The sequence below is a fragment of the Polyergus mexicanus genome, unplaced genomic scaffold (genome assembly GCF_030449975.1).
Source record: "Polyergus mexicanus isolate NDT 795.1 unplaced genomic scaffold, iyPolMexi1.0 SCAF_24, whole genome shotgun sequence".
Classification (NCBI taxonomy): domain Eukaryota; kingdom Metazoa; phylum Arthropoda; class Insecta; order Hymenoptera; family Formicidae; genus Polyergus; species Polyergus mexicanus.
In genome coordinates, this window is record NW_027223344.1 from 1462739 (window position 1) to 1476141 (window position 13403).

Genomic DNA, 13403 nt, shown 5'->3' on the forward strand with positions numbered 1-13403 from the left:
TTATGGCCCGATAGAATGATCGCGTGAAATGTGTGTGCGAGAAATAAATGGTAATATACTCTATTTAAGTAATGTAATAAATATACATAAACAGGGACAACAAAAGAAAAAATTAGTGCTTTAAAAAGAAATCTCAAGATTAAGACTTACAGAAGCGACTCGAGAACGGAGTGGATCGAGCCACTCTCTCTCGTCTCGGCGCTCGAAAAATAAACATCGTACTGCAATAAGAATATCTAATAAACATAACGGTAACATTAGAAGTGTGAATAGTAAATTGGAGCCAGTCGATTTAAAATACATCGAGTTGGCTTTGATTTGATTACATTTATATTTTATATGAACCTGTAAGAACATAACAAATGTATATGTTTCTTCTATATCATGTATTATATTTTTTTAGAAGTCTCGAATATCTTTTAATATCGCGTATGGCAAATCGAGAGTGTCGGATCCAGAAAGGACGATTGTTTCGATCGACCCACTTGAATTACGCAGTCGCGAATTTCGGTCGTTATAACCGGTCCATTCATTAGCGCAATCAGTGTTTGTCGGCAAGATATTCTTCTCCGAACATGTGCTGCGCATAATTCGTTCATCTGCAAATAAATGTTTCATCCAACATTTAAAGCAGCATTGTTCAAAAGTGACACACAATGACAGTTTCGCTATCACTACCGAGACTTCATACCAATAATTACCCATCTAATATTCCTTTCCCATTCATGCTTCACGTGACCGATCTAAGACAGCTCGCTGCTACCAAAATGTAACGACAACGCACTTAAAGAAAAAAAAAGCTGGACTCTTATCTCCTGCTTATCAAATAAAATCTCTGCGACAGAAACTTCATTTGGCGTGTAGGAGGTAAGAAATTTGCTCTTTTAATAAGTACATTGTTGCTACATTTCTACAACATCGAGCAGCCTAAAATTGGCCGCGTGAAGTACAAATGAGAAGGGAATTAGGCCTATCTTACACAAATCTCATAGACGTAGTATAGACACAACCGTAAGAATCAATCAATAACGAGCGTTCGTAGTATTTCAGTCAATATGGCTAAAATATTATGAACACGCGTATTAGATGATTCTTACGGTTACGTCTATACTTACGGCTAAGGAAGATATATAGAACAGACCTTAGATAAGTAATTGTCTGCATGGAGAGTCGCGGTAATCATAGATATACTGTCATCATCTGCCACCCTAAAACAATACTGCTAAAGCATCGAGAGGAGTCGTCAAAGGATCGCTGCGACGAATCAAGATGGAAGTGACCTCGCCCTACGGTTCACAAAGAGATTACGTTCGCATCCGATATATATTGACAATCGCATTTCTGATGTACAAAAAGTGTCTCATGTATGACGAGATGGAAGTGTCAAACTTAGCGATGAACGCCGATAAAGAATAACCAAGATATACGACAGCATATCCCGATAAATAGATTAGGACGATCATCGATCGCTAAAATTCGTACTCGCGATCCGTCACTCGCCACATTGGCAGACACTATACTTATCACAGACTGCGCGAAACATGTGTTTGGAGAACGGAATCTCGCGACAAACACATAACTGATACGCGCGAAGCGACGGACTCGGAGTATAAATAATCGCGGTAGACGCGTACGCGTAATCCAATGGGAAGATCGAGCGATCGTCCGTCGCTAGATTCGACACTCGCGACCCGTCAACTCGCCATATTGGCAGATACCACACTTATCACAGACTGCGCGAAACACATGTTTGGAGAACGGCGTCTCGCGACAAACATATAACTGATACGCGCGAAGCGATGGACTCCGGGTATAAATAATCGCGGTAGACACGTACGCGTAATCCAATGGGAAGATCGAGCGATCGTCCATCGCTAGATTCGGCACTCGCGATCCGTCACTCGCGGTGTTGACATATACCACACTTATCACAGATTGCGCGAAACACGTGTTTGGAGAATGACATCTCGCGACAAACACTCGATTGCGCGAAGCGATGGACTGAATACAGATAACCGCGGTAGACACGTACGCATAATCCAATGGGAAGATCGAGCGATCGTCCATCACTAGTTTCGGCACTCGCGATCCGTCATTCATATTGACAGATACCGCACTTATCACAGATTGCGCGAAACATGTGTTTGGAGAACGGCGTCTCGCGACAAACACTGATACGCGCGAAGCGGTGGACTCCGAACACACAAAGTCGCGGTAGACACGTACGCGTAATCCAATGGGAAGATCGAGCGATCGTCCACCGCTAAATTCGGCACTCGCGATCCGTCACTCGCGATATTGGCAGATATCACATTTATCTTCTTTTTTCTTCTTAGTTATTCCCACCGGCTGGTGAGAATTTTACACCTTCAATTGTACTTTGAAGTTATATAATGTCTGGGGTCCTCGATCAGTTTATTTACAGTTTTGTATCATATAAATTGTCCAGTTGTCCATTCATCTTCTTCTCAGCTTGCATCACACTTATCACAGATTGCGCGAAATATGTGTTTGGAGAACGGCATCTCGCGACAAACACTGATACGCGCGAAGCGATGGACTCCGAATACAAAAAATCGCGGTAGACACGTACGCGTAATCCAATGGGAAGATCGAGCGATCGTCCATCGCTAGATTCGGCACTCGCGATATTGGCAAATGCCACACTTATCACAGATTGCGCGAAACACGTGTTTGGAGAATGACGTCTCACGACAAACACTGATACGCGCGGAGCGGTGAACTTCGAATACAAAAAATCGCGGTAGACACGTACGCGTAATCCAATGGGAAGATCGAGCGATCGTTCACCGCTAAGTTCGGCACTCGCGATCCATCACTCGCGATATTGGCAGATACCACACTTATCACAGATACCGCGAAACATGTGTTTGGAGAACGGCGTCTCGCGACAAACACTGATACGCGCGAAGCAGTGGACTCCGAACACACAAAGTCGCGGTAGACACGTACGCGTAATCCAATGGGAAGATCGAGCGATCGTCCACAGCTAAATTCGGCACTCGCGATCCGTCACTCGCGATATTGGCAGATATCACATTTATCTTCTTTTTTCTTCTTAGTTATTCCCACCGGTTGGTGAGAATTTTACACCTTCAACTGCACTTTGAAGTTATATAATGTCCTCGATCAGTTTATTTACAGTTTTGTATCATATAAATTGTCCAGTTGTCCATTCATCTTCTTCTCAGCTTGCATCACACTTATCACAGATTGCGCGAAATATGTGTTTGGAGAACGGCATCTCGCGACAAACACTGATACGCGCGGAGCGGTGGACTTCGAATACAAAAAATCGCGGTAGACACGTACGCGTAATCCAATGGGAAGATCGAGCGATCGTCCACCGCTAAATTCGGCACTCGCGATTCGTCACTCGCGATATTGGCAAATGCCACACTTATCACAGATTGCGCGAAACACGTGTTTGGAGAATGACGTCTCGCGACAAACACTCGAATGCGCGAAGTGATGGACTCTGAATGCACATAATCGCGGTAGACACGTATGCGTAATCCAATGAGAAGATCGAGCGAGCGTCCATCGCTAGATTCGGCACTCGCGATATTGGCAGATACCACACTTATCACAGATTGCGCGAGACACGTGTTTGGAGAAAGGTATCTCACGACAAACACTGTACGCGCGGAGCGGTAGACTCCGAATACAAAAAATCGCGGTAGACACGTACGCGTAATCCAATGGGAAGATCGAGCGATCGTCTACCGCTAAATTCGGCACTCGCGATCCGTCACTCGCGACATTGGCAGACACCACACTTATCACAGACTGCGCGAAACATGTGTTTGGAGAACGGAATCTCGCGACAAACACATAACTGATACGCGCGAAGCGACGGACTACGAATATAAATAATCGCGGTAGACGCGAACGCGTAATCCAATGGAAAGATCGAGAGCGATCGTCCGTCGCTAGATTCGACACTCGCGACCCGTCACTCGCCATATTGGCAGATACCACACTTATCACAGACTGCGCGAAACATGTGTTTGGAGAACGGAATCTCGCGACAAACACATAATTGTTACGCGCGAAGCGATGGACTTCGAGTATAAATAATCGCGGTAGACGCGTACGCGTAATCCAATGGGAAGATCGAACGATTGTCCATCGCTAGATTCGGCACTCGCGATCCGTCACTCGCGGTATTGACTTATACTTATTACAGATTGCGCGAAACACGTGTTTGGAGAATGACGTCTCACGACAAACACTCGCATAGCGATAGATGACAGTTAAGAATCGTCAAGATACGCAACCGCATAATCCAGTGGTTAAACCGAGACGATCGTTCATTGCTAAATTCAGCATTCTCGTCTCATCACGCATGACACATTCTTGAAATGTCAGAAATGCGATTGTCAACAAAGCGGACTCGAACGCAATATCTATATGAAAACCGTAAAGTGAGATCACTTCTATCTTAATTCGTCGGAGCAATGCCTCGACGCTTCTTTCGACGCTTTACATGTTGAATGGAACATCTATGACAGACGAGTGAATTACGCAAAACATGTATTTGGAGAATGATCTCGCGACAAACCCTGCAATGCGCAATCGATGGACATCGGTTAAAAACGACAGAGATTTGCGACCGCGTAATCCAATGGGTAGATCGAAACAATCGTCCTTCTCTGGATTCGACATTCTCGATTCGTCACACGCTACTTAAGATATTCGAGACTTCTAAAAAAATATAACTTCAATTTAGAGAGGAAGGCAAGCCTCTCGGAAGATAATAGCAAACCACCGTAATTGTGCTTAAGAGAATACTACAGTTAGTTATTTCTAATGTATAATTCACGATATATATATATATATATATATATATATATATATATATATATATATTTTGTACTTTATATTATTTAAACCTTATAATACTGAAAAATCAAAGGAGTTAATAAATTATCTCTTTAAAAAAATATCTATTTTTATAATTAAATGTGATCTTAAAAAAAATTTATGCAGAGCATTTTGTCAACTTAAATGGAAAACATGGCGATGATGTATTGATGTGTTATACCTATTTTCCATTTAGATTGACAAAATGCTCCGCGATGCATCTGTCCACTGCTTTTTCATCCTCGTAGCTGAGGAAGCCGAAAGCCAACGGCACTTTAAACAGGTACGAGCAAAGTTTCAAAACCTTATCTGAAGAGGTTTTGAATGCGATTCACCCTATCTATAAAGACCTGTCTAATGAAACGTTGCTAAAACGTTGTCTCGGCGGGTTTACCCAAAATACTAACGAAAGTTATAATAATTTAATTTGGAGAATAGCCCCAAAAATTACGAACAGCAGTGCTCGCATCGTTGAAACAGCAACATATATAGCAGTTTGTCTATTCAACGAAGGAGCCACATCTTTATTAAAAATAATGAACACAATGGGGATAAAAACTGGGCGAAATGCAGCGCAATTCACAGCTTCAAGTGACACTCACCGATTCAGCCAAGCAGACATTCGCGCGCAACACGCGACTCGGGAGGCCAGAATTCATCGCCGACTTGCCAAAAGTCAATTGGAGGACGAAAATTTGGCTAAGGAGGATTCACTTTATGGGCCTGGAATAGATGATTTCATGTAAGTTGAAAAAAATCAGTTTTATTGTAGTGTAAACCTGTTGTAAAACTTTAAAAGCTTTTTTCTCGAAACCATGTTTTCAAAATCGGTACCGGCCGAAACTCGAAAACGGCTCAACCGATTTAATAGCGGTTTAGACCTACCGCAAGTATATAAAATTTTGTAGTCCCTATCGGATGCTTTTTGCAATTTTTTAATTATTTCTGTTTTTTTTTTCTTTAAACAAAATGAAAATTTTGGCCAAAAATCGATATCTTAAGTTTGAAAGTCCGCCATTCTGTTAAAAATCAAAATTTTAGAAATCCCATCCGATAGGGACTACAAAATATCATAAATTTTAAGACCCTTTTTGATTTCTTTGTTTCAGATAAACCAGCTCGGAGATTCCGCCGGTACCGCAAAACCCTACAAGACATGCAAGGCCTAGGGCGAGGGGCTGTAGGGAAAGTACTTTCCATACAAATAATAAACAAAAATCAAAAAATGCAATCTAAAATGTGTACTTTTATTTGTGAAAAAAACCGATCCTCGTAGCTTTTATATTTTCGCCGAAAAAAAATCATGAAATATGCTATTTTTTTTGTCCGAGAAAGGTATATGCCCCCTTAAAAAATTTAGCACCGGGCCCAAGTGGCCAGAACTTTTTCATTTTTGGTTATACTTTGGTTATACTTGGTTTGATTATACTTTCTCAACTTGGATAACAGGACTTGACTTTCTCAGCTTCGAGGATGAAGAAGCAGTGAACAGACGCATCGCAGAGCATTTTGTCAACTTAAATGGAAAACATGGCGATGATGTATTGATGTGTTATACCTATTTTCCATTTAGATTGACAAAATGCTCCGCGATGCATCTGTCCACTGCTTTTTCATCCTCGTAGCTGAGGAAGCCGAATGCTGTTGTCCAAATGTGAGAAAGTATAATCAAAAACGTGCTTGCTAGAACAATGCGAGAAATGAAATATTAAAAATTGTTAGTTTTCATTGAGATCTTGTGAGCATTAATGTATGCAGAATTTATATTTTTTTAAATAATAATGCTTATATAATAAATATATTAAAAGCAATGTGAACGCGCACTGCTTTTAATATATTTATTATATAAGTATTATTATTCTAAAAAATGTTAGTTTATGATATAAGTATACTGTTGTACACTTATACCATATACCGTATACTTATATCATATACTGTATACTTATATCATAAACTAACATTTTTTTAAATAATAATATTTATATAATAAATATATTAAAAACTGTGCGTGTTCACATTTTTAATATATTTATTATATAAGTATTATTATTTTAAAAAATGTTACTTTACGATATAAACATACCATTTAATTAATGTATGTGACTTTGTATTTTATATTTTCAGAATTAAATCATACTTTTATTTAAGAAATAGAGTATTATATGAGCATTAATGTATGCAGAATTTATATTAATTAATATAAAGTAATTAATTAGCCTAAAATATACAATAATTCGTAAAGATAATTGTAAATGGTAATATATAATGCGCATATATTTCTAAACTTTATCTCAAAAATTCATTTTCAATGCGAATTTAAAATTCTTTTTATTATTTTTGATAAAAAAATAATTTAATAGTACATTTACATATTTTTTCTTTGCAGGTTAAAATTTAAACGTACAGAAACGCAGGACTCGTTTAGCAAGATGAACAATAGTCATTAGGATCAGGGGCCCACCTCAACAGGGTGGCCGATGAGAATGGTCGAGAATATGGGACTTATGGATGGCCCGAACAGGCAAATAATAATCAAAATATAAATTCTGCATACATGCTCATATAGGATCTCAATGAAGAACAACAATTTTTAATATTTCATTTCTCGCATTGTTCTAGCGAGCATGTGTTTGATTATACTTTTTCACATTTGGACCACAGGATTCGGCTTTCTCAGCTTCAAGGATGAAGAAGCAGTGGATAGATGCGTCCTGTTGTCCAAATGTGAGAAAGTATAATGAAAAACATGCTCGCCAGAACAATGCGAGAAATGAAATATTAAAAATTGTTAGTTTTCATTGAGATCTTGTGAGCATTAATGTATGCAGAATTTATATTTTTTTAAATAATAATGCTTATATAATAAATATATTAAAAGCAATGTGAACGCGCACTGCTTTTAATATATTTATTATATAAGTATTATTATTCTAAAAAATGTTAGTTTATGATATAAGTATACTGTTGTACACTTATACCATATACCGTATACTTATATCATATACTGTATACTTATATCATAAACTAACATTTTTTTAAATAATAATATTTATATAATAAATATATTAAAAACTGTGCGTGTTCACATTTTTAATATATTTATTATATAAGTATTATTATTTAAAAAAATGTTACTTTACGATATAAACATACCATTTAATTAATGTATGTGACTTTGTATTTTATATTTTCAGAATTAAATCATACTTTTATTTAAGAAATAGAGTATTATATGAGCATTAATGTATGCAGAATTTATATTAATTAATATAAAGTAATTAATTAGCCTAAAATATACAATAATTCGTAAAGATAATTGTAAATGGTAATATATAATGCGCATATATTTCTAAACTTTATCTCAAAAATTCATTTTCAATGCGAATTTAAAATTCTTTTTATTATTTTTGATAAAAAAATAATTTAATAGTACATTTACATATTTTTTCTTTGCAGGTTAAAATTTAAACGTACAGAAACGCAGGACTCGTTTAGCAAGATGAACAATAGTCATTAGGATCAGGGGCCCACCTCAACAGGGTGGCCGATGAGAATGGTCGAGAATATGGGACTTATGGATGGCCCGAACAGGCAAATAATAATCAAAATATAAATTCTGCATACATGCTCATATAGGATCTCAATGAAGAACAACAATTTTTAATATTTCATTTCTCGCATTGTTCTAGCGAGCATGTGTTTGATTATACTTTTTCACATTTGGACCACAGGATTCGGCTTTCTCAGCTTCAAGGATGAAGAAGCAGTGGATAGATGCGTCCAGTTGTCCAAATGTGAGAAAGTATAATGAAAAACATGCTCGCCAGAACAATGCGAGAAATGAAATATTAAAAATTGCTATTTTTCATTGAGATCTTAAGGCCTTGTGCATAATAGAAAAAATATTAAAAATAGGAATAAAATATTAAATATCAGGAAGAGCAATTTGGAATTATTTTACTTCAAACAAGGGAATGGAATGGATTAACGCATAATGAAATAAAAAAATTAAAATTAAAAATAATTAATCCATTCCGTTTCCTTGTTTGAAGTAAAATAATTCCAAATTGCTCCTCCTGATATTTAATATTTTATTTCTATTCCTAATATTTTCTCTATTGTGCGCAAGGCCTAATATAAAAAGATCCCAATATAAAAATTATTTTAGACTTACGCCTGGATTTCTTTTTCTCCTAATCGTACATTATGACCACCTTCATAATTTTGCCAAAGCGAGTAAAATAGAATTCTAGGTCTGTCTTTGTCACATTACTTGGCAAACCATCAAGAAAAACTTAGAAAGCCACCACTGGTTTTGGATCAATCTGTAATATAAAGTAATTATAATTACTCGTCATTTTATATCTCTCGGCATTCCCGATATATACGGATATACGATCGGACGAATAAATAAAACGCGACGAACGCGATGTTCCATCATTTTCCCGATACTCACCTACACTTCGCGATTAGTCTTGTAACGGCGGACCCCTCGCGAAAATGGCGGTCGCAGGCAACTTCATACCGACGCCTTCTTCCTTGCCCTCCTCCTCGCCCCCTCTTCCCTTCGCGACCACCGCACGAACGAAATATACCGATCGCAAGCCCGAATTCTATCACAAATATCACACGAATCGAGAAAATTAAAGAATAACGCGATACAATTGCTCGTATATAGTATCGCGAACGAACACAATATTATATTTTCGCGACACTCCCGATATTCGCGGTGCTACGCAATTGACTATGGCGGAAGACTATCGAACGCGGCCGCGTATCCTCTCGAATCCCTTTCCATCGCGGACTACCTCACGACCATAAACGAGATATAATAGTCGCAAGCCTGTTTAAGATCGCGAGTATTAATATTTCACAATTATTGTACAATATACTTACTTTTTTGTACCCGCAACTCGATCCCGAAAGAGAGCACGTCCTTACGCCACAGTGGTCTTCCCGGAAGAGAGGGATACCAACCACGAAGGTCAAAAAAGTGATGCGATAAAACAAAAGATAAACGACAAGTGCGTGCAACCGAAGAAACCGATCGGTAGCAACGCAACGTGATTGGCTCTTACTTTTAGAACCAACAAATCAACGTCGAGTAGTTAATAAGACAATAATACCCGGTTTCTTTACTTCTCGATAACTTTACTCGGCAGATATCTCGCAGAATCAACCAATCGGGTCATCCAACGGACATCTTTATCTAGGAGATAGCTGTCGGGAGATGTGAAAAAAATCGGGCATAACTCAGTAAGGGTTACAAACCCATACGGTGGATTAGGGTAACGAAAAGGGAATCAATTACGAACGTTTCGCAGTTTTCCTTACGCTATTTCGTTAGGTTCGCCCTCTCATTGTTCTGCAAAACGCGACCATTCGCTTAGGGACATAAAGCGTAATAAATTCTTACGAGGAGAGAGAGAGAGAGAGAGAGAGAGAGAGAGAGAGAGAGAGGATTCAGTTTGTTATAACAAAATAAATATACATATATATTTTAAAGCCATTAAACATGAAAAAGTTTTAAAGCCACGGTACATAAAAAAATCGTAAATATATAATAAGACGTAAGAATTTCATCCATAGAAAATTTTCAAATTTTACTTTCGTTTCAATATGGCTGCTTACATTCTCGACTGTAATTGGCTTTCCTTACATCTTAAGTCTTATCGCTTAAGTTTTTTCATGTATCATAGCCTCGTTTACACCGATATACTTTAATACCTACTTTATACTATATTACAATCACAGGGCCGCGTTCGGAAACATCACCCGTGTGCATAGAGTGTCGTTCTATCTTTGTTCAATTTTTGGTAACTAACAAAGATAGAACGACGCTCGTGCGTATACGGATGATGTTTCCGAACGCAGCCCAGCCATTCTATTTTTTGAAGGAATGACTATGATTGGCCAGTGTAGTATACCGTCCCCCTTACGAGATAAACGTAGAAGTGGAAATGGAAATACTCATATGGTGAACGTAGAATAGGTATCCCCACTTCTACTTTCATCTTCCTAATATCGTTTTCGAATGAACGGATTAATGCAACCCGGTACAATTAATCACTATATTTTATTACGAATTCGAGCCTTTTTATTGACAGAGACAATGACGTCATTAATCGCTCTGAGACCGATTGTCAATTTTTCGGTCAGTATATAAGGGTGTTAGATATACTTACGTTAATACGTATTAAAATATACATATTATATCGATATGGATAGAAGCACCATAAAACTCGTACCAAATTACGCATTAAAGATTAAAAACTAAAGATTAAAATTTAATTAATTAGAACAAAAGGAGCTAAAATTTCTTTATTCCGATTAATATTACATTTGAATCTTTCATCTCCAATCACAATGCCGATAGTCTGATATGGGCTTAAGAGCCTACCCAAAGAAATTTACTATAAGTACATAATGCATATGCATCATAAAGAAATTAACCAATCAAGTGTCTAGGACGCCATATTGCTACCTTCTTCGTATTAGACAAATGATTGGTTGATTTTTCTGTGCATTACGTATCTATGAACCTTTATCTAAATAGACCCTAACTACATACATTCGCCAGGTCATTAAGTACAAAAAAGAGGGAGACGTGTCGCATTTTTAGAGGGCGCGCGCATTGAGTTATCGCACGTGTCTTCCAGATCGAAATTAAATATTATGTCGCGAGAATAAAGTATCGTAAATGTAGAAGCGAATAGTCGGGCAAGGTGAAGTCGTCCTATCATCACGTTGCCCTGAAGCCCTTGATAAATAGGAACTAAGACAGACTACAGATCTGCTGGGAGGGGCTTTTAGTGGGTATTGTTCGGCCGTTTATTTAGGTTGGGTCGAGTCCCACACACGCCCTAGGGCCGGCCCTAGGGTACGCATTTTCCCCTTCCGTCGATCGAAAAAAAAAGGTGAAGTCAATCATATAGTCATATAGTCACTCTGAATTTAATGTTAGTTTAGAAATGCCACAATTGTCGCGGACGTTTCGTGCGCGTTTCTCCCGCCAAAAAGTAATCCAGTCGATATCGAGTGTCATACGAGTTGTCGCGAGCGATCTTCTTTCTCTTTATTTATTCGTATTCGTATCGTTAACTGTTACACCAAATCGTGAGTAGATGTATTCTTGTGATTGATTTAAATCCACGTGCTGTCAAGGTTGAGAGTCGATTGACAATGACCAATGCTCTCGATGATTACGAACATTTCTTAGCGATTAAGTAAATTTATATTCGATTAATCATTTATTTATCTCTTTGTCACAATCATAATCTGCAACTGAAATCTATGCACGCGCGAAAAATTTACATCGATGCATATTTATCTAGATGTACATACGGTTAGTCGCGATACAAATTGGGTCGCGAATTGGATCGGGATAACTAACCATGTCGATAAAAAAAACAGAGCCGATAGCGCTATCAGCGCCGCGTGACCGCTAGAGGAACGAATAATCGGGAAAGCGGAAAGCCAATCATATAGGTGCTTTGAATTTGGTGTTAGATTAGAGATGTCACAATTGTCGCGGACCTTCGCGCCCATTTCTCCCGCAAAAAACTAGTTCTGTCCAGTGTCGGGAGTGTCGTACTAAGTTGCGAGCGATTATTTCTTTCGTTACGTATTCGTATGGTTAACTTACGCGATCCAAATCGACTAGATGTGATTCTTGTGATTAATTTGAATCTATGTGCTGTCAAAGCGAAACGACTGATAACCATAATGCTTTTGATGCTTACGAACATTTCTTTGTGTGTGAGTAAAGTTGTTATATCCGATTTTATCATTTATTTATCTTTCTGTCACTCTTACGGATCATAATCGATTAAAATATGTAGATATAAATATCATCTCTCTGACTAAAATTTTATTGTAATAACGGTCGCATAACTTTCGAGAAACTTCTGACCAGCTCTATGGAGAACAATCAGGTAACCATGTGTGTGTGTGTGTGTGTGTGTAAACGCTCGCATATTCTTACGTAAGAATGCGTTACGTGCAAGTCAACGCGTCGATTTTTTCTTTTGATATGAAGGAAAGGGGCGGGAGATTAATGTATACTCGATAATAGATAGGTACGCTTTAAGCTTTAAGTACATGCATTGATATCTCTTAATCAATTTCCGGTCATTGCACGTCATCTCGTTTATTTTCCATGCTAATAATAAACGTATAATAACCATGTTTAGAGAATCATTTATACATGCATATATATATTCTAAGTAAAAATTAATATCCATATTTCTTTATCCCTTCGGGAATATTGGTTTCGGAAAATTTACTTCTTTTAAAAGAAGCGAGGAAAGAACTTGCCCACGAGAACTAAAATATAAAATTTTTAATTATATATAAATTTTTCTTAAAGAATTTTTCACAAACTATTTTACAAATAATATTCTACTCTCCGTTATGTCGTTAGAGATACTGTATATATTTTTCATTTATATTGTATTCGAAAATAATTATGTATGTCGAGTTTAGATTAAATTGAAGAGAGATAAGCCAAGGCAATA

General features: G+C 37.6%; 2 protein-coding genes across 2 annotated transcripts in view; one reads left to right on the forward strand and one right to left on the reverse strand.

Annotated features, from left to right (window-relative positions):
- The window catches only part of LOC138943011 (tubulin monoglutamylase TTLL4), a 173444-nt gene extending 163617 nt beyond the window's left edge, over window positions 1-9827 (reverse strand). Inside the window, exons 1-3 of the mRNA XM_070313531.1 lie at window positions 9784-9827; window positions 9062-9212; window positions 5490-5610 (exon numbers count right to left, since the gene is read on the reverse strand). The gene's annotated coding sequence lies outside the window, so the exon portion shown is untranslated. The remainder of the gene's footprint in view (window positions 1-5489; window positions 5611-9061; window positions 9213-9783) is intronic.
- LOC138942834 (uncharacterized) lies at window positions 4569-5633 on the forward strand. Its single transcript, XM_070313305.1, has 2 exons — window positions 4569-4652; window positions 5136-5633. Exons 1-2 carry the CDS (start codon window positions 4569-4571, stop codon window positions 5631-5633), a joined length of 582 nt encoding a protein of 193 aa, XP_070169406.1.
- Window positions 9828-13403: the final 3576 nt, after the last annotated feature.

Excerpts from the sequence above, each read along its gene's own strand:
- LOC138942834 (XM_070313305.1), top strand. The coding sequence starts at position 4,569 with ATGATCTCGCGACAAACCCTGCAATGCGCAATCGATGGACATCGGTTA. Across the intron at positions 4,653-5,135 it reads GCGACCGCGTAATCCAATGG|CTGAGGAAGCCGAAAGCCAA; the intron begins GTAGATCGAAAC and ends TCATCCTCGTAG.